This window comes from Henckelia pumila, chromosome 2 (genome assembly GCF_033568475.1).
Source record: "Henckelia pumila isolate YLH828 chromosome 2, ASM3356847v2, whole genome shotgun sequence".
Taxonomy (NCBI): Eukaryota; Viridiplantae; Streptophyta; class Magnoliopsida; order Lamiales; family Gesneriaceae; genus Henckelia; species Henckelia pumila.
The window spans coordinates 99,689,965-99,717,372 of NC_133121.1; the positions used below are offsets into that span (position 1 = coordinate 99,689,965).

The following is a 27,408-nucleotide window of genomic DNA, read 5'->3' on the forward strand; positions in this document are numbered from 1 at the left end:
GAATCCGCTGCCACAGTCATTAATTCTAAATCCCAAAATCGTATGCCGTAAAACACCGCCTGGGTCCCTTCAGCACCGCCGACCATCCCTCCGCCACTGTTCACTGCCTCTCCGCCGGCTGCATACGCTTAATTTATTTACATTTGGGCGGACATACATTATATACACGCTCTTCCGGGTATACAGAAATGTCCGTGGCCGGCGGCGACACGACGTGGGTGGGAAAGAAACCACTGAGAAGAGTGGGTGGAATGTCCGATGCCCTATCCATCGCCGCCGATCTAGGATTCTCCGTGCCTCCGCCTCCATTACAGGTCCTTATACTTTCACAAGATCGTTTTACGATTTTCAAATTGGTATTATTTTGATGCTCGCAGTGTTTTGGATTTTGTTATTTATTTTATTTTTTTGGTTTTGTGTATTTGTTGGATTAGGAAGATATGCAGAACTTGTCAACTGGTTCTGGTGAGAAGGGGGATGACTTGATTAGGATTTTGAGAGAGTTAACTGCTGTGCATCGAAAAATCACAGATCTGCAAGTCGAACTTCAAGGAAGAAAGGTGGTGTTTTCGATTTATTCCCACAACGATCTTGGCATCGAATTTTGAATTTTTTGAATGGCTGAGTTTTGAATTACTTGCTCTATGTTTAATTGCTTCTTGAGAAGAGGATTGAAATGGTGTGTTTTGGAATATCAGGAGGACAAGAATGTTGCTCATTTAACTCATGTGAGTGAAATGGAAAAGAAGATTGAAACTTTAGCTCGGATCACCACTATCTTGAAAGATGTAATTATGAACAAGGTAATGTACCTTCCTTAATGTTATTGAACACTTCATGTCTTGATTAGAAGTTTTGAAATGGAGAAGCTATCACATCTTCGAGAATATTCAAGTGAGTGTCTTATTTCTATTCTTAGTGGAGGAAGACAAAACAGATATTGATTCACCCGAGAGACAATTGCTGGTGTCTTAGCTATGGTCTAGTAATGTTTTCTACAAATTTCTATTGTTAGCAATGAATTAATGAACCCGAAATGAAATAATACAGATGCATGGGAGGTAAAATAGAGTGATTGCAAATTGATCAAATCTTTTTTCATCTTGCTGAGAAGGAAAAATCTGTATTGTTTACACCCTTTTATGGTAATTCATGCGCAAGAGTCTCGTGCTTATATACTGTCTCCTCAGGATAGGATTATAGCTCGCCTCCAACAACCTTACTCGTTAGATTGCATTCCTGTGGAAGCTGAGTATCAGGTATGTTCTTTGTTGAGACAATCAACGAGGTCCCGGACATTTTCATGTGAAAGTGCCGTTCAAGCTCGACTTATTTTCACTAATTCATCATTTCATATATGCATGAGTATATCTGGCAGAATTTGTCCTTCAAGGTTCGCTAGTTGTTACTATGGAGGCTGACCTTGGGATCGTTCTGATTGTCCACTAAGATATGAATGACTCAGAAATTTAGCATTGAAATAACCATCATCACTCTTCCACCGTTCCACGTCACTTAAATGTCGGAAGATTATATTGATTTGATTCTTATGATTTTGTTCCTAATTTGTACAGAAACAATTTTCAGAGTTGCTTATGAAGGCAGCAAGTGATTATGGTGCTTTGACTGCTTCCGCAGCTGATTTTCAATGGACCCAGAACTTTAAGGAACCACCCACAGTATGGGGGGTAAGTTAACAGACCATCCCACACTTTCGCATCACAAGTTGAAATACCCATATTCCTTCAAACACAACTATACATATGTTTGAATTCCTTTCCATATGTTTGTGAAATAATGTAATTTACATCTACTTCCAATATAGCAAACTTAGGTAGTGTTTACAACCTATAAAAATAAGGAATTGTGAATTTTTCCTTGACAATTTTTTAAGGAAAAATCCATAATCACTTATTTTTATAGGTTGCAAGCACTACCTCAATTAGCTTATTTTCCAAGTGAATTAGCAATTCGCCTACGATTTTCAAAATGTACTCATTGTCTATTGAGAATGTAAGCCACACGAATTTAACTCGCACTCTTGTTTGACCCTGTGTTGCCTTGTCATTTAGGAAATGCTCCGTCCTATTCCTGTTGCATTGGCATCGTGCACCCGTTTCTTTGAAGCCATGACAGCAATGAGAGAGTCCTTTGCTAAGCTTCAAACACTGAGAGTTGGTAGTTCCTCTCAAAGAGTGATTGGAGAGTCCGATTGTGTGACCCCACCTTGGAGAACTGAATCAAGTTTCGGTGTACAAGGTCCAGAAGGGGACGATGCAGCCGACAAAGCTGTAGAATCTAATTATATCGGCGGTGATTCTGATTATGTAGACGGCACAAGCCACAGGAGATTGTCGTGGCCTCCATCTGTTAAAAAAACTGGAGTCTGATCAATTTCACAAATTTTACACCATCAGAATCAAACAGAACTATGAGTGCAGGTTGCTCATTCTTATAAATTTTTTTCTTTCTAAATTTGCTCACAAATGTAGCCGTGTGTAGTCGTACGTAGCTTATTCTAATGTAATGTGTTGTTCCTTCCACCTTTGGCCTTTGGGTTCCCCATTTGTGTTATTTGTTCCATTGAATTCCACTATTTTCCGTACTCACTTTAATTTTTTTTCCCCGATTGTTGCATTGTAAATTGTACATTTGTATTGTCCAGGGTGTAACTAAATTTTACTTTCTTTTCGTTTGTCGTTTTTATTTATTTGTATTGTCGTTTTTTCGGGCGCATAAATATTTTTTGTTACATCTAAAAATAATAAATATATTTTTATATTTTTAAATTGAAAAATAAAATTGAAAGATGATAGTTATAAGTGATAAAGAACATTTTTGTTCATTCATTAATTTCACCAAAATAATTATTTTAAAGGGTTTAGTCATTATTATATTGTATAGATTATATCGGATAGATGTATAGATATATCTTAACAATCATGAACACAAATAACTTAATAGGCCCCTCCTATTAACTACAGTACGGAAGTACCACGTAAAGTTTCCCAAATGGCCACTAAACGTGTCAAACAAATCAACATGATTCCTATACAAATGTAACATTTTATTTTCGGGTACTAAATATTTGAACTGAACTAATGTCCATGTAACAACTATTAAACCACGTTAATCAAGAAAATTAATTACAATGGACAAACTTTAAAAGATATGTTCGTTCAATAAAATATTGATAAAAATTCGAATGCATGATTATCAGTCCACTATCTAGTTATTTTATCGACTCAAACATATTATATGCAATTTTTTTTTTTTTTTCTCTTATGATGTTCGAGTCTAAATTGAAATCCAATTCAGAGGCAATTTTTCACTCCAACAAACATGGTTGACCTTACGAAATGTAAAATAATACATTATGATTTGTATTTTTTAAAATAAATACACGGTGAATCAATCAAAGAAATTAAAAAGGGGAGTTAAATATGAAATAAATATTAAAAGCTATAATTTCAAATAAATAAACAGATGAAACAGACAGGTTTCGAAAGCAAATGCAAAGATCGAAATGAAATAATAAAGCCTGAAGTTGAGCGCAAGATACAACACCATGAAGAGCCAAAGATCCGTCCTTTGCAATTTCCCAAAGATCATTGCCCTCCACAGTTGACAGCCCATTTTCTTTTTTTCTTTTTTTTGGGCATAAAAAAGCCCGCATTCTTGAATCTTGAATCTTGAATCTTGACTCCACGAGTATAAATATATGTACTAGAGGCTAGAGCCGTCACCCACCATTTTCCTACCTTCTACCTAGTGGGCCATCGGTACCCTCTTCGATAAATAATTATCTGGGAACAGTTTTATCTGGTTTGGAGCTCGTTTACATCGATCATGGCTCATTCCGCTGTGTATCAGGTAATTTTCGAAGCATACCTGCTGTTTTTCTTTCCTTCATTGGGTTCTTGGGTCGATTTTATGTGATGTCTTGACAAATCTTGGATTTTTTTGCAGGTCCCATTTGCCATGTACGTCAACAGCGACTCCTCTCTTCGCCGATCCGTGTTTAAGGTTCTTTATTGGTCCCCTCTATTTATTCCACAATCTGTTTCTATGTTATATATTGGGTTGATCGAATGCGGTGATCCTTTTGAATTGCTCAGAGAACAAGTGTATTGTTTTGTTTTTCCCCTAGTTAATTGGTCGATGAGCTAGATATTTTTCAGGAACTTTTTAGTATCCCGATTTATTATTTATTCGAGATCTTTCCAGAACATGGGCAAATTTAGTCTACTGACCCTGAAAATTAGCAGGCATGAGTTTGCTTTTCTTTCCTCTAGTTACCTTCTGGTGTCTGCAATCGTAGTTCTAGTGCTTTAGCTTTGAAGTGCAGTGTACTATGGTGATGTGACCGATCCTTGCAAAGGGGAAGAATCTAAAAAAATTTTCTGAATTTTGTTTTGAGAGATCTATTGTTTTAATTCTCTTCTGTTCATTCAACTACACATGCATAGATGTAATGGGACCTTGTGCTACTGAGCTTTTGCAAGGCTCTATATCAAGAAAAGAGTGATCTGTGAGGGTTGTTACTTTCCTTTTGTCTGATTTTTTTTTCTGAAACTCTGTTTTAAAGGGTCCTGCTGCTGTTTTAGGGACCTAAGAGATTTTTTGATTCAACTAAGAATTCTTTAGACAGGAAACTGTTAAATTTTTTTGTGTTGAAATGATTGGATGTATTTGAAGTGGTTTAACTTGTTGGATGTACTATTACAAGGTCTTGTTGGTCACCATTTAACGGAAAATTAACTATATTTTGCAATTTGTTTTACGTCCACCATACTTGCTTCACTCACAGGTTATTCAATCTTTGAACCTTTTTTCACCTAAATTTTACATCTGTACTTACTACCTGAATTTATTTTTTACATGCACTGTAGATTTCTTGAAACTATTTTTCCCTGATAAAACTTGGTTGCCTTACGACTTGTTACATTAGTGAATGTTGTCACAATCAAGGAATTCAATCTCTTAAGTGGTATGACATCTCATCATTTTACAGGGTTATAATGTGCCTTTTCATGATAAATTATGGGCGTCTGGCTTGTCTTTAGACCTTAAAAATACGAACTCGGGGCCAAGGAGTAGACCCATAATTTGCATGTCAGTGCAACAAGCCAGCAAATGTAAGGTTGCAGTTTCGCCTGTTAGTTTAGATGATGCGAAAGAGCCGCCAATGCACATATACAAAAACAAGGCGCCCTATGCAGCAAAAATTGTCTCTGTTGAAAGGCTTGTTGGTCTGAATGCTCCCGGAGAGACATGCCACATTGTGATAGATCATGGTGGAAATGTTCCATATTGGGAAGGGCAAAGTTATGGAGTCATTCCTCCAGTATGTTTTCATTTCATTTTCTGCCTCCATAATGTGTTGTTTACTTTAGTGTTGCTTAGAAAACTATATTTATTTAGTCACCTGTTGGTTTTCGCTTATTTCAAATTGAGAAGAATAGTTATTTTTCATGCGCTCTCACTCGATGGGTCTTTGAGCTGGTCATATACCGGCTCACCATGTTGAAGTTTTTATGCTTGATTAAATAGTTATTCCATTTGTCTGGTCTTTTTCTCTTCTGTAATCCCTGCTATTTTTGCTCCAATGTTAAGATTGATATCTTATTTTCTGTATTTTTTGGGCATTTTTTAAATTATCTCCCGTCTTGGATTCATTCTTGTCTCTAAAGCTCCAGCTTCACCAAGTTTCTGTTTTATGAAGTTTATTTTTCTGTTACAATTTTTGTTTTTTATATTTTTTTTCTGTATCATTACAGGGTGAGAACCCGAAAAAGCCTGGTAACCCCCATAATGTTCGCCTGTATTCTATAGCATCTACTAGATATGGAGACTCTTTTGATGGCAAGACAGCAAGTCTGTGTGTTCGACGGGCTGTGTATTATGATCCGGAGACTGGATTAGAAGACCCTTCCAAACAAGGTGTATGCAGCAATTTTTTATGTGATTCAAAGCCCGGTGACAAGATTCTGGTAACGGGTAAGATATTCATAATTCATCATCTAGCACTTTTTTTGGTGTAATATCTGAAAAAGCAATAGATTTCTTGGCTTTCAGTAGTCTAGATTTACTAACCAGTGTAACCTCATAGGTCCGTCGGGCAAGATTATGCTTCTTCCAGAAGATGATCCAAATGCCACCCACATTATGATTGCCACTGGCACTGGTGTAGCTCCCTACAGAGGCTATCTCAGACGTATGTTCATGGAGTCTGTTCCAACATACAAGTTTGGTGGTCTGGCTTGGTTATTTCTTGGTGTTGCAAACACGGATAGTCTTCTCTATGATGACGAATTCTCCAAGTATCTCCTAGACTATCCAGACAACTTTAGGTATGATCGTGCTCTTAGTCGAGAACAAAAGAACAAAAAGGGCGGAAAAATGTATGTTCAGGATAAAATCGAAGAATACAGTGATGAAATTTTCAAGCTTTTGGATGGCGGGGCGCATATTTACTTTTGTGGGCTCAAGGGGATGATGCCTGGGATTCAAGATACGTTGAAGAAGGTGGCGGAGCAGAGAGGGGAGAGCTGGGAGGAGAAGCTTTCACAGTTGAAGAAGAACAAGCAGTGGCATGTTGAAGTGTATTGACCATTCATCTCTTGTTATGTATTTATGGCTGTCGTAGCTCATGAAGAAAAGACATCTGTATGCTTCGATTTTGTTAAAAGAATTTGCCTAGTGGATAATGTTTTAATCTTTTCAAAAAATAACGTGCAGGATTTTGCCGAAATCCCTTTTGTTTTTTTGGTCTTGTAATTGTGAGGGCTCGAGAAATATTCTAATTGGTAACGATCACATTCTAAACATAACGTTTGGTTTTTAATAGATCATGTCCTGATTGTCATTTTAGAAATCGAGTTTTTTGTGTTCACATCCCCTATAGGCTATGAATTATAATTGTCAATTCCCTCACTTACATGTGGTAACCATTATACATTATGTCAAGTCAAAACCATTATACATTATGTCTAGTCAAATGTCGGGTAAAAAGTAAAAGAGAAATTTAAAAAATATATCAATATATCAAATTCAAGCCCCAAACGAAGAAGGCAAAAAAGAACACAATGTTGAATACGATACACAGATCACACAATAAATCTAACTTATCTTTATATTACACATCAACAGATAGCACGCTTAGAAAACACATCAACAGAATGAGATTCGGGTATAACCACGACACGTTGAAAGAAGGGCAGTTCAATTCGCAACTTCGTCTTCCTCCTCGTCCTCGTATTGTTCATCAGCTGTAGCATCCTGGTACTGCTGATACTCGGCCACAAGATCGTTCATATTACTCTCAGCCTCAGTAAACTCCATTTCATCCATTCCCTCGCCGGTGTACCAATGCAAAAAAGCTTTGCGCCTGAACATGGCAGTAAATTGCTCGCTCACACGCCTGAACATCTCCTGGATTGAAGTAGAGTTTCCGATGAAAGTAGATGCCATTTTCAGACCCTTAGGAGGGATGTCACAAACACTAGACTTAACATTGTTTGGTATCCACTCGACAAAGTACGAGGAATTCTTGTTCTGAACGTTGATCATCTGTTCATCGACCTCTTTGGTGCTCATCTTGCCACGGAACATGGCTGAGGCAGTCAAATAGCGACCATGGCGTGGGTCAGCAGCGCACATCATATTCTTGGCATCCCACATTTGCTGAGTTAGTTCAGGGACTGTGAGAGCACGATATTGTTGGGAGCCTCTGGAGGTTAAAGGTGCAAACCCAACCATGAAGAAATGAAGCCGTGGGAATGGGATGAGGTTAACAGCGAGCTTCCTTAGGTCGGAGTTCAGCTGCCCTGGGAAGCGGAGACAGCATGTGACACCACTCATGGTAGCTGATATTAGGTGGTTGAGATCTCCAACTGAGAAATCACATAGTCAAAGTCAAATACATTAGAGACACTACCCTGCTACAATCAATTAGTAATAATTAGGGTGTGTCAATGGGTGGCACTTTCCACACCCTTGGACGGATTGTGAGAGATAATCCAGTGTCAATGGGTGGTGCTTTCCATTGACCCAACAGAGAGGGACAAAGAAAAGGGTCCCCCTCTGAAAACTGAAGTCTTGGGTCTGCTACAAGTAGAAGTACATAATACAGAAATGAAAGAGTGTGCTCACATGAAGGGGTGGAGAGCTTGAGAGTACGGAAGCAAATATCATAGAGAGCTTCATTATCCAAAACCATGCACTCATCTGCATTCTCCACAAGTTGATGAACAGAAAGGGTGGCATTGTATGGCTCAACAACAGTGTCCGAAACCTTTGGAGAAGGAAAGACCGAAAATGTCAACATCATGCGGTCTGGATACTCCTCTCTTATCTTGGAAATCAGAAGGGTGCCCATACCAGATCCAGTACCTCCACCCAGCGAATGACAGACTTGAAATCCTGGTAATAAATATACGATGACATCACACAATCACGGGGATAACTTTAACAGAAAACAGCAAGACCATACATTTGAGCTTATGTTACAAATATCACATGTCGAACATTAAAACAGCTTATAAACCGAGGAAGGATATATCACCCAATCGCGAAGCCTTTTGGGGATGAAAGGCCTCTTAGGTTTATAATCTAACAACTTAGCAAAACTACAAGAAACTCCAAAATAAAATAATAGGAAGGCAATCTGTAGAAAAATGAAGAAACTGTTAATTTTCATTGAAAACCAACATAATAAGCCAGAGAATTGCAGGCAAAATCTACCACAAAAACTGCAGCAAAAACCAACAAAACAAAACCGTTAAATTACATGATGATGATACATAGCTAAGAAACGCTTCAATCACACATTCAATAAATGCATAAACAGCGCAGAATCACACATATAAATTTAAAAAACGCTTAAACAGCAACCAACCCTCAACAACCATCACGAAGAAACAAAATTAAAGCAACTTAAACGCATACATGCACAAACCACACACATTTTTTTTTTTCTGACAAAACATAAAATAAAGCACACACATTGTCGATACTAGGATTACAAAATAAAAATAAAGATTAAGACACAGTTATTTATAACGAGATCTTCCAACAGGAGCAGAGATCTATCCAAACCTTGCAAGCAGTCACAATTCTCGGCCTCTTTGCGAACAACATCCAGGACGGAATCGATCAATTCCGCTCCCTCGGTGTAATGGCCCTTTGCCCAATTGTTCCCGGCACCAGACTGGCCAAAAACAAAATTATCCGGCCTGAAGATCTGTCCAAAAGGACCAGATCTGACGGAGTCCATAGTTCCGGGCTCAAGGTCCATGAGGACGGCGCGTGGGACGTACCTTCCGCCGCTGGCCTCATTGTAATAAACATTGACACGCTCGAGCTGTAGATCGGAATCCCCGCTGTATCTTCCGGCCTGATCGATTCCGTGCTCGTCGCAGATAACCTCCCAGAACTTGGCGCCGATCTGGTTGCCGCATTGACCACCTTGGATGTGCAGGATTTCTCTCATATTCACGGCGTCTCCGGCAAGTATCGATTCGGTTTCAGAATTTGGAGAAAGGAGAAATGGATTGGATTGGATGTCAGGAAATTAAATTAAATTAAATTAAATTAAATGGACGGTGACCAACACAGATTTTCTAGGGTCTGAATATGATATCTTAAAAAAAAAAAAATATTCCATTCAAATTACAATAATTAATTATAAAAATTATTTAAAAAAATATGTTATACATTGATAATATTTAGTGATTGATTTAATTGTAATATTTTTTTGTGTAATATTCTCTATACTTTATAAATAGAGATGTATAATTGAAACGAAAACTAAAACTATTTTGCATTAGCCAACATTTATCTCTCATAATTTTAGAACGACGAAGTTGATCCCTTCAAAGCAGCGCTAAAATATGCTATTAGACTATTGGGTTGAGAAAGAATAGCACTGATACCAATTCCAATTGCATCACATTCAATAAAAAAAATCTGAAGGGTTCAAAATCAGTGGTGATGTTTGTGGTTCTTATAATTTTCGGAAGGCCAACTCGGTGGTATCGTCTCGTATGAATTAATCCTTAGCCAAGAGTTGATGTAAAGGAGCAGCTATGCACCCAAAATTCCGAATGAATTTTCGATAGTAGCATGATAGACCAAAGAGCCCACAGACCCCCTTGGTTGTTGTGGGCGTAGTCCATTAAGGTACTGCTTGTATTTCTCCTGGATCAACTGGGACTCCTTGTTCAGATATAACATGGCATAAGTAGTCAACCTGTGAAACTCCAAACCTACATTTTGATTAGAGATGGGGACGGAAATTATCATGCATAAGGTTTTGAAAGGTTTATGGTGTATTGGTAAGCCCAAATGGTATTACAATAAACTCATACTGTCATCCATGTGTACGAAATGCTATTTTTAGAATGTATTCCTGATCAGGGACGGAATTATATGGGGGTTAGCCCAGCCCATATAGTTAGTATATGGGTATTATATATATTTATTATTTGTAGTTAACTGGATTTTTTAATTTATTGATATATATGAGTTTTATTTCAAGTTATTTATGCTTCTAAATTTTGTGTATATGTAGACCATTTCATGGAACATTCAATATATTGAACGTTATATGCTATTGAGTAAAAAATAACATCGTATATATAAAGTAAATCTATAATTATGTACATTATCAAATTCAAAAATGTATACTTTATAAAATATAAAACAATTATTCAAGTTATTTTAAAAAGAAAAAATATTTTATTCATTAACACGTCAAATTTTCATGAATTTTTTTATAAAATACAATTTAATTATTGAATTACATTAACTATTGAATATAGAAAATATTTATAAAGATATTGATATATTAAAATTTTGTGTCATTACAAGCATGATTGATGTTCAATTTTTTTTTTAAAATCATAAACAAGTTGAAAGATATATGAATAATAAAATATTAACATATATTTAATATGTATATTGACCCTATGATTTTTATTCATATTTTTATTCATATAAACAAAATCTTGGTTCCGTCCCTGATGCAATCATATTTGATGGGAGTCGGTCCGCAAATCCAATTTTGAGAAGAATTTTTCTCCATGAAGCTAATTGATCCAGGGATTGGATATTTACCCTTGACCATAATATTGTTCAAGATTCGGTGGTCGACACAAAATCGTCAATCCCCATTTGCCTTCTTTACTAATAGAACTGGTGATGAAAATGGACTGTTCGTGGGTATTACCAAACCAGGTTGTAAAAACTCAAACCATTTTCTCTATTTCACTTTTCTAGAAGTACACATATCGATATGGCCACACACTCACCAATTCTGCATTAGGCTGTAATGGAATGCAATGATGACCATGAGAGCGCTTTGGAGGCAAAATTGTGGGTGGTGCAAAAACTTGAAAAATTTAGCAAGAAGATGGGCCATGTCTTATGGACATGGGCTAGGTTCACCCTCACTTACTTTGGAATTAACTTAGAAGAAAAATTCAGTACCTTGAATAGTGTCAAATTCCATTTTTGTTAGAGTGCCCATGCTTCTATTCTTCAATCCCTGAAAAGTATGAGAAATCTCTCAAACATTAAAAGACATAGTTAATTGTTTATAATCCATCTCAACATGTACAAGAATTTTCATCCATTTTACACCGAAAACCAACTGGCATGCAACGACAGAAGAACATAGTAATCGGCAGTGATGGAATGACTTGAATAATGATGGTTAGCTATGGACACTGACCCATACACTCTATTTATATTGGCTAAGTCATTGTGACTTGAAGCTTCTTGTTTTGAATAATCGGTAACATATATTTAGTAATTATTCCTTGTTCGATGAAAAATTGTGAGTGATTCCACCATCTATCAACACAATTATATTTTATTTTTCAGCCTTCTCAATATACATATCTTTTTTGGATGATTGGTTCCTGAAATCGCATGAAAAGAAATTTCCGGCAGTGCTTCGCTATCTGATTTAATATTAATTTTAGTTGAGTAGATGATCGTTATCAAAGGTTAGAGGTGGAGAATCTGCAATCATAAATAACTGTGGATGAAGGCTCTTAGGGCTCGAAGCTCTGTCAACACGGTTAGCAAAGTAGCATTTACTTGATCAAAGCTTGAAGCTCTGTCAACACGGTTAGCAAAGTAGCATTTACTTGATCAAAGCTTGACTCATTTCGTGCTAAAATTTCATTATGTCATGCCCTCGGCCTGCGCGATGAATACGCTTTACGAAAATGATTAAACCAAATTGTTACAAAAGTTTTTTGTTTTTTTTCATGTGGGACAGGGATCTCACAATCACCCCTCCTTCAGAGTCCTTTTCGCGACCCGACCTTCGATCCACCACCACCGGGAATCTAGAGGTGGCTCTTATGGGTTCAAGATGTGGTTCCCGTCATGTAGCATTTTGTCCCGCAGATTTAAGAGGTGGCTCCCATGCACGTAGTACTTTACCCCGCATAACACTTATTTCTTAGGGTCTGCCGGCTGGTGTCCATTGTAGCCAGAGCCGTCTTCAGAAAATTGGAGGTCGTAGACTAATTTAAAATATATATAAATTTTTTATTAAAAATAAATATATTACATATGAACTGGTAATAATTAAAATGAACTTAACGATCACCAATGTATAATTTAATAAATCTATTGCATTTTTTTCTCGTCGAACTTTCAGATTCTAATGTTATTTTTCTCGTCATGCTTCACAAGCAAATCTAACAAAACAAATACAAAAAAAAATAAAAAAAAATAATAACAAATATGGATCGATGATATGAGATATAATATAAACACAATATAAAATGTATTTTAGATGTTAATAAAAGATTAATCACTGATTTTATTTACTGTCAAATTTTCAACAAAAAAGAATCAATACACTAATTTTATGTGAAAATCAAAATTTCAAATTCTTACGACTAAAAATAATGACATAAACAATTGAATTGAATTTTTTTAAAAAAAAAACACTAAAACTAAAAAAGATTTATAACATAAACATAGTAAGAATCATCAAACTAAGAAAACATAAATACTTGATTTTTCGTTTTTTTAAATATAACAAAACAAGTACAAATTATAATTTAAATACTAAAATATGTAAGGAATTAAAAATCGTGAAGATCAAATTTCAAAAATAAAATAGTTAAAAATTAAATAAAAACATCAACGCATTATAAAAAAAAACGATACGATAATTTATCCACTTTGAGCAACCTTACTCTTGAAAGAAAAAATTTAAGAAAAAAGAGTTTTGTATATTATAAAGAATTTTTTTTATTTTTTATTTTTACGTAAACAAAACAAATTACCAAAATCAAAAAAATATTAACTTTTCAAATTTTTTACAAAATATTTAAAAATCCATGAACCATAATCCATCAAAGATTTTGAATAGAAAAAATAAAACATACATATATAATATAATCTTTTTTTTAAAAAAATTGAGGCCCTACAATAGGGGAGGACCCTAAGCAGTTGCCTAGGTGGCCTTCCCAGAAGCCGGCACATGATTGATTATAGCACATTTTAATTTCATTTTAAAGCTTTCGTTTGAAACAAGAGTCTCACAATTACCATCGTTGTGGAATTATTCTTAGTTTGTTTTACCTCAAGTGTCCATGGTTGAGTCCACACTTATCACACCAAATGATAAGAAAAATTTATGAAAAGGACAATGAAGAAGAATTAGAAAGAGAATTATATTTTTGGTTTTTTTTTCTCTCGCATGCCTTCCTCCATCAGATTCAGAATTATTATACATATTGCAAGCATATATACATTACCTTACAATGCTATCAAATCATTTCTAAACTTCCCACCAAAACTAATGAAATAAAATAACTAATGAAATAAAATAACAAAGCCTTCAACTTCTATTGATTGACACGCATCATATTTACAAAATAATATTTGTGTAAAATTGTTTGATTTATCGGAAGAAGCGGTGGGCTGTAACTTAATTCAGCGGCCCCCCTGCGATTTCGCGGGGATTGGCGGTGAGAAGTGCATTCCACGACTTCTCTCCTTCCTTCTCCCACCCCACATATTTCTCCTGAGTCCAGGCCTTCTCGCATTTCAACGTTGTCCATTATCTCTCAAGAGAATTCATTTATATAGAAATTTTTTTTCCCGATAAATAAATAAATTGGACAGCGAAATCAAAGTGTCGTGAAGTTGGGCCATCGTTCCCGGTGACATTGTTCTAAGGTACATTGTCTCAATTTGTTGTTAATTCCAATGGATTTGTATGTCTTTTTCACATTTGATATTCAATTCTTCGTCAACAAAATGCATTTCGAATTCCACCTTTTTTTTGGAACAAAATGTTCATAGGCGCTGATAAAAAATTGTGAAAACTACTTTTTTTTTTTGGAACAAAATGTTCATAGGCGCTGATAAAAAATTGTGAAAACTGCAGTTTTGGTCCTTTATATTTGTCGCTTTGCGATTTCGGTTCTCTTAATTTTAGTTCTTCATGTTTCAATTTTTAACAATTTCAGTCTTTTCTATTTCGAAAACGATTCACGTCAGTTTCACATCAGCATTGTATTGATTCACATAAAAAAAACTAAAATTGCCAAAAAAAAAATAAAGATTGCGTACTAAAATTGAAATCTGAAAATATAAATGACTAAAATTGCAAAGTGACAAATATACATGACTAAAAAAACAATTTTCCCTAAAAAATATATAGATTAATGGAAGAATATATAACTGAGAAATAAATTGAGGTGGATTAATTGTTTATGAGCAAAAGTACATGTTTAAAAAATTATTTGTGAAATTCTGAAATTTATGCTAGTTGTTTGAGTTAATCTATGTGAAATGAAAATGATTCAAGTAGAAATTATTCCTTATTTTTGCGTTAACAGGTGATAAGATGGTCAATCAGGGTTACATGGTGGATTTAAACAAACCACTTGTTTTTCAGGTTGGATGCTTGGCAAAAAACATCTTTATGTTTTTGTTTATATTATCCACATTGTTCTATCTTATGTCATTGAGTGGCTAGATTATAAGGAAATTAATTGAACTTGTAAAAAATTAAAACTTGATGAAATTGTGTCCTAATAGGTTGGCCGTCTTGGAGAAGCTTATGATGAATGGGTTCACCAACCTATAGTGAGCAAGGAAACCCCGAGATTTTTTTCCAACGGCGTTCTTGAGGTATCTTGAGAATTTTTTGTGGAATATGGTTTGTAAAACATTTAGATTTTGTAAAATGTTCTTTCCATGTTATTACGGCAGCCATTTCTTGCCCAAGAACAACATGATTAATCAATCATAAAGGGAGTATATCAGAAATCAAACAATATTTCTGAACTCAGATTTGATATCTTTATTATTCAGATATGCTTTGATTGAGATTTAGTTGTGTTGAAAATTTACATTTTTTATCATGAGATTTTTGTTTCTGTATAAAGGTGTTTCAAATTAAAATATTATTAGATTTGAAATACTTTATGCATTGTATTTGGATGTTATAATTTATGGCCTTATCACTTTGCTATGATTGCTTTGTGCCTTTTTCTACTCATTTTACTACAACTATTTAAAATTCAACAGTATGTTTTGGATTAGATGTTGCAATTGAAGTTTGATATAATCAATAAGATACATATTGAGTGATCAAAATGAATATATTTTCGATTACTTGGACCAGTTCATGACACGTACTCCTTGGTGGACGATTCCTACGATCTGGCTACCAGTTGTATGCTGGTTAATCTCATCATCCATGAAGAATGGCCTTCCTCCATATCATCTAGCAACGTCATTAATTACCGGTGTATGCTTTTGGACATTGCTCGAGTACTCCTTGCATCGATTTTTATTCCACATAAAAACAACTAGCTATTGGTTCGTCTGTCTTCTTACATTAACCTGACATTTTTATTTTCAAAATGAAGCAACAAGTTTTGATATCTTGAAAATTTCATGCAGGGGAAACACAATGCATTACCTCCTCCATGGATGTCATCACAAGCACCCAATGGATGGACTCCGTCTTGTTTTCCCTCCAGCTGCTACTGCAATTGTACTTGTGCCTGTATGCATTCAAAACACGATCTTCGTTTACATTATCCAATTTTTTTTAACTTTATAGCATCCCCCCCTTTTCTAATCCTTATATTTGTTACATCTATCAGGTGTGGAACGTGATTAAGCTTCTAGTGCCTGCCTCACGTGCCCCCACATTTCTTGCCGGTACCTTACTGGGATATGTTATATATGATTGCACTCATTACTACTTGCATTATGGAAAACCATCCAAAGGAGTTCCTTACGATATCAAGGTATGGTAAAGCAACATTAGGCAAGAATTATGTCCTGCGTGTAATTATAGGCGGACCAGTACACGCTCGCTCTTGCATATCTAAGTCGGAGACAGATAATACATACTTGAAATTAACACCCAATTAGTGCACATGCATGAAACTGGGTATTTTGTAATATGTATATGCTCATACATAGTAACCAGGATCTCCATGATGTCAGTAACAATGATGGGAATTTCAACCTTAGGAGTTGAACTTGTGACTACCTGTATGATAGATGCCATGTTAGAAATCACTTCTTAGAATCTTGAGCTTAGGATAGATGATTTAGTTATGGTATGTATACTTTTAACATAGAATTTGGCACATTCAGTGATAATGTATGACTAAAATTAATTGTCGAAATATTATTGCTTCGACTAAATTCACATTGAATGGAAAATGTTGAAATAGATGTTAAATTCTACCATTTTATTGAGATGAGTCCATGTATGTACTATTGTATATAAATATTTATTTGAAAAATAATATATGGATCTGCATGATAATTTCTGTAGAGAAATCACATGAACCACCACTTCAAGATTCAAGACAAGGGGTTCGGAATCACTTCACCTTTCTGGGACAGGATATTTGGAACACTACCTCCCAAACCTGCTAAGAAAAACAGTTGATTTCAGGGAAAGCTTTGAATCATTTTTCGCGGAACCGGTTCGGCTACGAACATAGCATTGCTCTCTAAGCAAGGAAGGTAGTTCAGGCTGTAGATTTTTGTTTTCTTAATCTTGTCCCTTATTTAGATTACTTCGTTGTCTCAACTTTTACTCACCATTGTAATTATAGGTTAAAGGTCGATAAAGAATTATACTTTTTACAAAAAAAAAAAAAAAAATCATCCAGAGATTGGTTTATTGTAAAATAAACATAGTTATATTGTTACAATGAGGAAAAATTCTTCTGTTATAAAAGCCCATACATCATTCGTAAATCGTAACACCAATTGTTTTTTTGCCAATTTGAGAATTCATCCTACCAAACCCATTAAATTACTTTTCAAAAAAATCGATGTACCAATGAACTCTTAAATTACAATCACACAACTTAATTTTAATGAGTTCATAACTCCATTAAATTTAAGAATTCATAAACTATTAAATTAATATTCATTAAATTATCAAATATCTAAATAAATTAAACTAATTTATAATCAGTCTAATTAATTTGTTTTTTTTCTTTTCTTATATCATATCAATTATATATTTCATATTTGTCTTGTTTAATTTTTTATATGTTCATATTTATGAACATAAATTTTGACTTGTACATAAAATTTTAATGAAAATGGAAGCCAATAATATATAATTAAAGTACAACAAAGAAAATATCAATTCAGAGTGAAAAACTTGAAAAATATAAAACAATAAATTTGTCAATCAAATAAATCAATAATTTTAAAATCAACCCATCAAATAACAAATAATATTGAAAACATATTGTTTATAATAGATAAACATATTATCATTATAGTAAAAACATTTCTTCATTTCCACACTGAATTTTGGTCTTCACTTTCGTTATTTTAATTTTGTTGCTGGTTTCAATCGATGTTGCATTTACATCCGAACTTCCAAATTTTATTCTTGCATATATATATATATACTAGAAAAATTGCACGTGTGTTGCACGTGGAAATCGTATGTTGAAATACTTAGAATTCGAAAAAAAAAATTAACATAAAAACTCATGCAAACGATCTCACAAGTCAATTTTGCGAGACAGATTTTATATTTGAGACACCGACGAAAATTAGTAATATTTATTTTAAAAGTATTATTTTTATTTGAAAATATAAGCAGGGTTGACTTTTCTCAAAGATTTTCAGAACAAAAAATATGGGCTAATTGCATCCACACTCCCTGTGAAAAGTTTAAAAGACATAAAACCCCCTGTGTAAAATTAATAGCATGTTAGACCCTATGTTTTAAAAAAATTAGCATAAAAACCCCTATGAGAGGGTATAAATGTGCCCGAGTTTGTATAACATAGGGGTGAAATGTGCTACATTTTAAAAAACTGAGGGATGCATTAGCCTATTAATATTTTTTAAGGGGTTTTATGCCTTTTACACTTTTTACAGTGGGTGTGGATGCAATTAACCCCAAAAAATATTGACATTAGACACCACTTCATTCAAGATCATGTTATGATAAACGACATTCAAATTGAATATATTTCAACTAAGCAACAAGTGGCAGACATCTTCACTAAGTCCCGACCTAAGTTTTCATACTTCCTGATTTAGTTTATTTAAATTGATTACGCATGGACTCGGGGGAATGAAAATTGGAACGGATAAGACAATCGTCAGCTTAATTTTGAAAATTCATCTGGTATATCTCGATTTTGAAGTCAAACTGGTACCACTCGATTTTGAACTCAAGATGATACAATTCAATTTTGAAATTAAGCTGATACATATCAACTTTTCAAAAATTAGTCTAATCTTATCCAATATTTCCAAGTAATTAACATTCACTTCGTAAATATTAATGCAATATGAAACAGTCAAAATTAGTTACTCATTTTAATTTTTATGTATTTTCATTTATGTTTTATTTTTTACTACTTTTTTTTTTAAAAAAATTGCCCTTTAGCTTTTAAAATTTTAAACATGTAACCACGTGGACTGACAAGTTTACCTAAGTAAACGTATATATACTCAATATTTTGAAACTCAATCTTTTATTCTTATTGTTCTTAACAATAGTTAGAATTTTTGTTCTTAAGAATATCTATCTACAAGTACTCAATGTTCTTCGTTGCACAAATTTCTGTTGCAACCATGTCTCCAATCGCCCAAAACATTTTCCAGGTCGACTTTCACACTGTGTACGACCTACAGAATGATGATATGATAGAGATGTTGTGATCTCTATAAGCATCTGGGCTGTGAAAATTTCTGAGCTGTGGCAACTAGATCTACAAGTAGGCGTCGCCCAAATTTTTCCAGGTCTGATATAGTAGAAAGCTCTATTGGTGGGATATCGGTATCCATCACTAAAGATTCATTCATTGAGACATTTGATCTACCTTCACCTAGACTCGTTGACTTATACCAAATTTCTAGGCAACTTCGAGAATAAATGATGTCAATATACTCCATAACAAATGTTCCTATCAAGTCATCATGCAAGAAAAAATGCATAAAGATGGAATACATACTTCTTGGTGATATTGTAGCGGAGTCTATTTTGGTAAAGCGGGTTGTTTGATACCATCACCGTGGAAAAGCTGGATGTGATGACTATTATCATTGCTGGATCCATATCACCCTGTCCGAAGTTTTGTTCAAAAATCTCATTCTATGATCATCATCCGTAGTTGCAATCTCAAGGGTTCATGGCCCAAATCAGTTGTAATTTGAAGAATTTTGACATTCAGTTGGGTGATACTTCAACTCTTCAAATGCAAAAGATTTTGAATGAGAAATCTAATACAACTTAAAGGGCAAGAATCTATACCAATGGAGGTCTTGGTTACCAAGACAAAATGAAGTCCAGTCGAGAAACCAACTCGGAAGAAGCAGATCAGACCAAACCAGACCAGACCTCCCAAAACTCATCACCCAAAGAAGAAAAAGAGATCCAAGCTTGTCAAACATGTGATCACTCGAGCAATTCAACTCGCTCCTATTACAGCTATTAATCTCCACAATACGATATTGAATTGTGATCACGGAAAAGAATGTGGTCCAAACAGATTTTAGATTTGAACAGTTCAAAACCAAATGAAAGAAAACTGCAATTGTGGCTCCTTCCAGTGCCCAAACTTCAATCAACTTGAATCTCCAAGAGGTTGAAAACCAACTCCAGGAACAGATGAAATGTTTTAATAAACAAGAGAATTAAAGGGAGTTATTTACTTGAAGCATTTCAATACTCACAAGTTTCTACAAAGCCTCGTTGAACAAGCAAACCAGTTTGAACAGGAAAATATTGTGTATAACATTCGATCTGATGTACTCACGAATTGTTCGAAAATATTCTCACTAAAGACAAAAGGATTAAAAGAGCCGTTGATTTTCATATTTTGCTACAGTCAAAATGACATCAATGGCACTGCAATATTTTTAAAAAGAAGACAAATACACGAGTTAAGATCTCTTTTAACGTCGTTTATTTTGAGAAAAATTTACATAAGCTATTTTATGGATGTTGGACACTTTATTTTATGTCAAGTGATTAGAGATGGATCCGGGTAGGATAACAAGTAAAGTGATTTAAAAATTAAAAATTTAGACATAAAAAAGTATATCAAATTAATTTTTGGATCAGTTGAGCGGTCAACTGCCGTATGCTAACTGCTGATAACCGCTGATGCAGATTTTATAATGTACCACTTCCACATTGTCAATTAATTCACTAATGGCATCCATTTCTGCAACTTCCCTTGTTTTCTTCCTCGCAATCTCGTGTCCTCTAACTTTTCAAGGCACTGTAATAGAAGATCTCAATAATCTACACCCCCCTTCAGATTTCAACTCCATAATCACTAACAACTGCCACTCCAATCCTTCTCTCAGATACTGCAGCCCCTCCACCCCTTTTGATCTTCATGAAATTTTCAAGTCCACCATTGTTGCAAGCCATTTATGCAACATTTCTGACAATCCCAACTGCGTCGAATCCTTTCCGGAGATCAATCTCCGTGGCCAGCCCAAACTAGCGCCACTCTACTTGTCCTTTACTTTCTTCTGGAAATTCTGCCCCTTGTCCATATTGTCCATTGATCTTGCTAATAGTTCTTTGAAGGGTGGCATTCCGGGTGAGATTTTCTACTGTTCTCAGATTCAACAACTTGATTTGAGCCACAATCACCTCTCTGGAGACGTTGTTTTAGATAAATTTTCTGGCCTCGAAAATCTCAAGTCTCTGAACCTTTCTTACAACGAGTTTTCAGAGATTAAACTCTCGGACAGACACTTTTTGGAACGGTTTAATTCGTCGAGTTTTGTTCACTCGGGGCTTCTTCCAAATCATAAGCGGTTCGGGATCAAGGCTTTGCTTCTGTTGGTTGGGTTTCCAGTTTCTGTAATTTTAATGGTTGTTTTCTGCGGATGGCTCTGTTTTTGGAGACCAGACTTTTTACCAGATTTTCTCCGGAGAAAACACATGTTCACTCCTTCGATTCTCGAAGCTGCGACAAATGGATTCTCGAAGAGAAACTTGGTTGAAAACGCTGGAAATGTAAGCATATATAGAGGGGTACTAAGAGATGGAAACCAAGTAAAGATTGAGATTTATTGGGACATGAAACCAGGAGTGAACAGAAGAAGATTTGTCCAAAAATGTAAGATTCTCGTTCGATTACGCCATACAAACGTTGTCCCTGTAATGGGTTGGTGCGATCACCGCAAATTTAGGGCCATCATCACTGAGTGGATCGATTCAGACAACATTGAAACATGGCTGTTGAATACGACACCTCCATGGAAACAAAGGCTGAAAGTGATGTTAGGAGTTGCAGCAGGTGTTTGTTATTTGCATGAGGAATTCCCTGAAATTGTTTATGATCTGAAATCAAGAAACATTCTGCTGTCTGAAGACGGAGAACCGCTCATAACAAGGTTCAAAGTTGATCATCATCGCCGTAGCAGCTCGAAAAGTAAGTCCCCGGCAAGTTTCTGAATTCAAATGATCAAATGACCTGTAAGGTGCTGGTGTTGATATGTTTAAAACTAACAAATTCGAACGCTTGCTTGTGCTTGTGTGTTGAAAGTGAACTATGTTGTTCAAGTGCATGAGTCCATGTTACCAACTTTAACATCCGACGGAGTAGCTCGAAGCTTCACTTAATCAAATTCAGACTTTAATCAAGTTAAGCTCCCAACATAGCTTATCATAAAGACTTAACCTGGAAACATGAAAGTATAAACAAGACTGGTTGGTGCCCCAACAGTTGAATAACTCAGTATATCAAACAATGACAAAACTTGTAATTTTGAAGTCTAATGAATTGAAGTGAGAATCTTCATTCTCCTCTCCGCCTGACAGGGCTTGCATGTTATAACTATGATACATTCTTTGTTATTCATCACACAAGTTACTTGGAAAAATTAATGAAATTTCAGCATGATCATACCAGAGACCTACAAATTCGGTGTGTTCATATTGGAGATGGTGGCCAACAAAAGGGCATTGGAAGATTCCCAAAGTCATGACTCTGGTTTTGTCGATTGGGTGAAGATGCAATACCCAGACAACCTCGAGTCTGCAATAGATAAAAGAATGAAGAAAACAGGCAACGTTGTTGAACAAGCCATGGAAGTTATTGAACTTGGGTTAATGTGCACTGATTTGTCTACCAGCCGACAGCCAAACTGGGAACAAATCTGTAATGTGTTATCAAATTTGTATTCTATGGCAGCACCAGGCTCGCTGGATCACATGACATCGCGAGCTAAGCGAGGAGATGGCCACACGCATGCACACCATCGATGACTTCACATCGATAGTTCTGTGAAATATGGGTTTTTTATTTTTGAAGAATTATGTACAACCATTTGGTGACTCGTACTAGCTCTTACTTGTCCTTGTTACTGTGGCACCTCAAAGTATGATACTAAATTCGAAATAAGAAATATTTGAAATATGTAACAACATCGACTAACAGCTGACATGTTAACATCTAACCCAATACGGTGCATCATATCATGAGACCAACAAAATCCATTTCATACAATCTCGCTCACACATTGACAGATATAATGTACAAGTCCCGAGTTGCAAAGTCAAAGCGGAACAGATAATCGATCCATGTGATACAAAAAAATGCAATTCTCTCTTGGCACTTCACACAAAGAAACCCATACTTATCATAGCCAAAATATGCATCTCTATACCGACTGGAAGTCATTCACTCATGTTGTGACACCAACCACGACGTTGCTCACCTATAAAAGTATATGTAAATGTAAATATAAGCTTTTCGCATTTGGAATATAAGATAAGATAATAGAATTGTAAATAAACCCCTGCACTAAAGAGGAAACCAGGGCAAACAACATGAAGAAACTCACCAGCTTGCCACTTTCATCGACTGTAGTAGGATTCTGAACAACCACGGTTTGACTATGTGGACGGGCTGTTGCCTGAATAAAGCATAACGGTTTGAATCAGGTAATGGCATGCCAAGTCAGTTTTCCTAAACTGTTGCAACTATATCAGAGACAAGCAACTCACCTTCAAAGTAGGCGGTGCTGATGTAGATGTGGAGTTCCCACCCTGCGCGGGAAGTTGAATCGTGGATAAGAAGAAAGATATTAAAAATGAAATGTCAATGCACACAATCTACAAGGCTGAATTCAAGACACCAACCAGATTATTGCAAATCCCAATAAGCCATAAGCATAAATCGTTATCATTTTTTACTTATTATTCATATTAATCTCCTCAACATCATGCAAAAGCAAGCCTTAAGATCAGGAAAGTAAATGGAACCAACAGACGAAAGTGTGATTCCCATTTGTATCTTCGAAGATTCATGCAAGGAGATAATGAAAGAGATCATATCACTTCATGAAGTGTATACCGCGGCACCAACATTAGTACTCATAATGTAATGGCAAATTGCACATCTAACTGATGGAGCCCCAGCTGGAAACATCAGCATAGTATGACAGTTTCCGCAGTTGACATGAGCAACATGATTAGGTGCTGCAGATCCATAAATCAGAGCTAGTTAGTAGCCAATAGCACCAAAAATCGACAAGTTAGCAGGCAAAACTAGAAAGTCAAAGAAGCTCCAAAGCATATCTGTTTGGAGTGGTAATGCAGGGGACATTTTGCATATTTAATGATTTGAGATATTACGTAGTTGATGTTTTTAAAGAAATCAATCTGACTAATAGGAAAGAGCTCGTGGACAAGAAATCAACAAAACAAATCAAAAAGATGATTGAGATTACCAAAAGCAATAGGGTCCAAGCATCATGTGATTGAAATACATTTCATCAGATGGTTACCTGGCACAAGGTTCACCGTATGGCAGCAGGAGCATCTGACACTCGCAGCCCCACGTGAATGCATGAGTAATGTATGGCAACCCCCACATATTAATTGCGCCATGTCCATCCCTGCCCACGCAAATGAACTTAGTTGACATAGCCACCAATCTAAAACGTGGAGACCCAAAATATGTACTGAACATGCGAATAACATAAATTACAGGTTCCACTGATTTCATTATCAACTCCAAGAAAACAATACTGGCAACAACGGACTACTATTTTATGGACTTCCTCAAACAAGGATATTTGTATGGCAATTGGTTTCTGTATAGTCAGCAAAGCACAAGATGCATCATCATTAGAACTCAAACATTTTGGTATTTTGAGAAATATGTTCCTAGAACGATACTCACCTCTTCAAAAGTTATGACATGAAATTATTAGATACGGTATCCAATCATAAAATATTATTATGAGGTAATATCGAAATAAATGAAAAACAGAGAGATGCACTGCATGGTGGAGAAAATAAGATCCATTAAAATAACTATAATTTAAAAAGGTGAAATAGAAGGCCCACAGAAACAATGTGCAACGAAATTTAAATGCATAAAGCAGTAAAACTGCAACAAAATCCAAAATGGCGAGTTTGTGATGCAAAATTGATAACCGATGATGTTCCTATCTGATGCTAAGAAGATGAGCTAAATAATAGAAAGTAGTGTTTCTCGCATTACCAGAAGGTGGCACTGCAGTAACCATATTGCATATTGCACAGCAAACATTGCTAGCTCCAGAGGGATAGAGAAGGATAGTCCTACACCCACTGCAAACAAGTTGGTTCTGCATTTCTGTCATGCATGGAGTTCAGGATAAGAATGAAATTAATCTCAACAGATTCTTCTTTCTTTAGGCAAATCCACAAGTTTGAAATTTTTGGCCTCAACCATAAAAATTAGAAGTGGAAACTTTAATCTCTGAAAGAATTTATCAAGCAGCACCATAGGCAGGTGATGAAGAAGAAATTTTATGTAATTATGGATTTTGCTATTTGCTGCACGTTAATCTCACCAGAAAGCTAAATAATACAGTGGCAAGTCCCTATCTTTGAGCATAGAGAAACAAACAAAAATGAGAACTAACAGAATGCAAGAAATTTGCTATTGATTGTGACAAAATTGCATGACATTACATTTAACACCTCTTTTAATGTTGAATGTGTTGAAACCCCCTATGATAAATTGACATAAATCCCGAGGGTTCTTAAAATCATTGTTAGAACCCCATATGCTGAACTTTTGACATGCACATGTTTTTTTAGCGTTTATATGTTTATTTGTCGACCAAAAGCGGTGTAAATGCTATGTTGGAGAATTTGGTTATTTATGGACAAATATTAGCACCCAGTTTCCTTTTCTTTGGGATCCACGGACGAAGGCAGGTAGAATGCTAACATAAATTACTGCTATGACAAAAGCATAAGCAGGCGCACGGTTATCAACTTATGTACTTGTTTCATGGTATCAAAGTCATTTACCTGTGGTTCTCAATGTTTAGTGAAAACAACAGATGAGGAACAGATGAGGAACAAGCAGCAAATTGTCGGAACTCATACGATGACCAAGTAATCATCTACTGCACATTAGTGATTAGGCTAGAAAGGCTAATGTATGGTTTGTATATGCCAATCTCTATCTGGAATTCGATGAAAATATTGTGATGGCAAGTTTGTCAAAATCATCGCGAACAATCCATTTCCACATGAAGGAATGAAACATGTCAAGATTGATATAAACTTTGTTAGGCATGAACTTGATAAGGATAAGATTGAATCATTTGCATTCTTACTGGAATGCAACAGGCAGATATGCCAACTAAGTGCTTGCCAGAACACAATTTTGGAAGTCTCGTAGACAAGCTTGGAATGATGAATATCTATCGACGGATTCAGGGCAACTGTTGGAGAATCTGATTTGCATATTGATAAATGTTATAAGTGATCGTAATCATTTAGGCGCCTTTCACTTCAGAGATTTGTCAGAATTTCACGATTCCTTTTCCTTTTTTGGATTGAGGTCGGTAGAATGTTTTGTAAAAATTAATGCTACCACGAGGAATAAAGGAAAGTGAGATTATATATTGCTACGTTTACTCGTTAAATGCTGTAAATACCCCTAACTAGATAAGCTATAAGAAAAGAACTGACAGCCAAACAGCTCAAGTTATTCTTGAAGTCCTACTCAGGAAATATACATAGACCCCTTGTTTTCCATTTACCAATGGAGGATAAATTACAGCATCATTATCTGCCTTAGCCAACAAAGAAACACATAGAAACAAAATATTGATTCATCGTGTGGGCATGAGCAATTAATTCAAAACATGGTCAGGGATTTTTCATCTCTATTTGTAAGCTTTCAGACTGTTTCAAATTTGACATGGCTTTGGGTGCAATTAATCCCGCTATCACCCTAAGTCATCGCAAGAACAAATTTTCCGAAGGGCGTCAATAATCTCACATCCAAAACATGCAAATAAAACATCTTACAGCAGGACGATGATTTCTTACCGCTAATAGCCGTAGAATTACGGTACAAAACGAAAACGCAACCGAAATTGATCGTCGAATGAATGAAATCGAATAGTAGTAAACCGACAATCACAAAGAATTTGTTTGGAGGATGGGATTAGCTCCACCGTTGACAATTACCAGAGGCGGGAGGCCGACGTTGAAAATTCGCCTTTCATGGTTGGTTCTCTTTCATTCTTTGACTTTGGGGTTTTTTTTTTTGGGGTAATGTATAATTGCACTTTAGCCCGATACTTTGTTTACGGGTGCAAGGATACAAATGAATAGAACCGTTCTACAAAGTTTGTTCGTTTAGCTTATTGAGTCGAATTTAAGATATTTAGTTTGTGAGCTCGGAAACATGTTTGTCGGCTCGTTTACGTGGCTCCAAATATATATTTATATGGCTTGCAAGCTCAAATTTGGTTCGTTTCTCCGATTTGAGTTTGATTTTGAGTTTGATTCTTCTATATATTCTTGAACATATTCTATGGCTTGTGAGCCATATCAACTTAGCTCGTATGTTGAGTTTGACAAATAAAATTATT

The 27,408-nt window shown here is 35.5% G+C and overlaps 6 protein-coding genes across 8 annotated transcripts; 4 read left to right on the plus strand and 2 right to left on the minus strand.

The window, feature by feature from the left end:
• Nucleotides 1-12: 12 nt before the first annotated feature.
• Nucleotides 13-2,687, plus strand: LOC140883652 (AUGMIN subunit 2). Its single transcript, XM_073290210.1, has 6 exons — nucleotides 13-314; nucleotides 435-560; nucleotides 699-803; nucleotides 1,191-1,259; nucleotides 1,575-1,688; nucleotides 2,073-2,687. Exons 1-6 carry the CDS (start codon nucleotides 189-191, stop codon nucleotides 2,388-2,390), a joined length of 858 nt encoding a protein of 285 aa, XP_073146311.1. The 5' UTR covers nucleotides 13-188; the 3' UTR covers nucleotides 2,391-2,687.
• An 892-nt stretch (nucleotides 2,688-3,579) lies between these two features.
• On the plus strand, nucleotides 3,580-6,710 carry LOC140879655 (ferredoxin--NADP reductase, root-type isozyme, chloroplastic-like). The gene is made up of 5 exons (XM_073283470.1): nucleotides 3,580-3,873; nucleotides 3,970-4,026; nucleotides 5,015-5,347; nucleotides 5,781-6,000; nucleotides 6,113-6,710. The coding sequence occupies exons 1-5, from the start codon at nucleotides 3,850-3,852 to the stop codon at nucleotides 6,610-6,612; spliced, it is 1,134 nt and encodes a 377-aa protein (XP_073139571.1). The 5' UTR covers nucleotides 3,580-3,849; the 3' UTR covers nucleotides 6,613-6,710.
• Nucleotides 6,711-7,025: 315 nt separating this feature from the next.
• LOC140879654 (tubulin beta-7 chain) lies at nucleotides 7,026-9,590 on the minus strand. Its single transcript, XM_073283469.1, has 3 exons — nucleotides 9,100-9,590; nucleotides 8,155-8,424; nucleotides 7,026-7,895 (listed from the first exon to the last, which is right to left on the minus strand). The coding sequence occupies exons 1-3, from the start codon at nucleotides 9,491-9,493 to the stop codon at nucleotides 7,225-7,227; spliced, it is 1,335 nt and encodes a 444-aa protein (XP_073139570.1). The 5' UTR covers nucleotides 9,494-9,590; the 3' UTR covers nucleotides 7,026-7,224.
• Nucleotides 9,591-14,054: 4,464 nt separating this feature from the next.
• LOC140884075 (dihydroceramide fatty acyl 2-hydroxylase FAH2-like) lies at nucleotides 14,055-17,251 on the plus strand. The gene is made up of 7 exons (XM_073290742.1): nucleotides 14,055-14,211; nucleotides 14,877-14,935; nucleotides 15,079-15,171; nucleotides 15,668-15,864; nucleotides 15,949-16,054; nucleotides 16,155-16,301; nucleotides 16,841-17,251. The coding sequence occupies exons 2-7, from the start codon at nucleotides 14,885-14,887 to the stop codon at nucleotides 16,955-16,957; spliced, it is 711 nt and encodes a 236-aa protein (XP_073146843.1). The 5' UTR covers nucleotides 14,055-14,211; nucleotides 14,877-14,884; the 3' UTR covers nucleotides 16,958-17,251.
• Nucleotides 17,252-20,625: 3,374 nt separating this feature from the next.
• On the plus strand, nucleotides 20,626-22,863 carry LOC140882326 (probable L-type lectin-domain containing receptor kinase VII.2). Its single transcript, XM_073288267.1, has 2 exons — nucleotides 20,626-21,947; nucleotides 22,428-22,863. The coding sequence occupies exons 1-2, from the start codon at nucleotides 20,708-20,710 to the stop codon at nucleotides 22,781-22,783; spliced, it is 1,596 nt and encodes a 531-aa protein (XP_073144368.1). The 5' UTR covers nucleotides 20,626-20,707; the 3' UTR covers nucleotides 22,784-22,863.
• A 106-nt stretch (nucleotides 22,864-22,969) lies between these two features.
• On the minus strand, nucleotides 22,970-27,095 carry LOC140882327 (protein LOL2-like). 3 transcript variants are annotated; one of them, XM_073288269.1, is made up of 7 exons: nucleotides 27,002-27,095; nucleotides 25,029-25,142; nucleotides 24,307-24,417; nucleotides 23,874-23,998; nucleotides 23,525-23,566; nucleotides 23,362-23,433; nucleotides 22,970-23,235 (listed from the first exon to the last, which is right to left on the minus strand). In XM_073288269.1, the coding sequence occupies exons 2-7, from the start codon at nucleotides 25,138-25,140 to the stop codon at nucleotides 23,203-23,205; spliced, it is 495 nt and encodes a 164-aa protein (XP_073144370.1). In that variant the 5' UTR covers nucleotides 25,141-25,142; nucleotides 27,002-27,095; the 3' UTR covers nucleotides 22,970-23,202. The 3 variants fall into 3 exon arrangements, with proteins under 3 accessions (XP_073144370.1, XP_073144371.1, XP_073144369.1); XM_073288270.1 differs by having other exon boundaries at nucleotides 23,886-23,998; nucleotides 26,861-27,089; XM_073288268.1 differs by having other exon boundaries at nucleotides 26,861-27,087.
• Nucleotides 27,096-27,408: the final 313 nt, after the last annotated feature.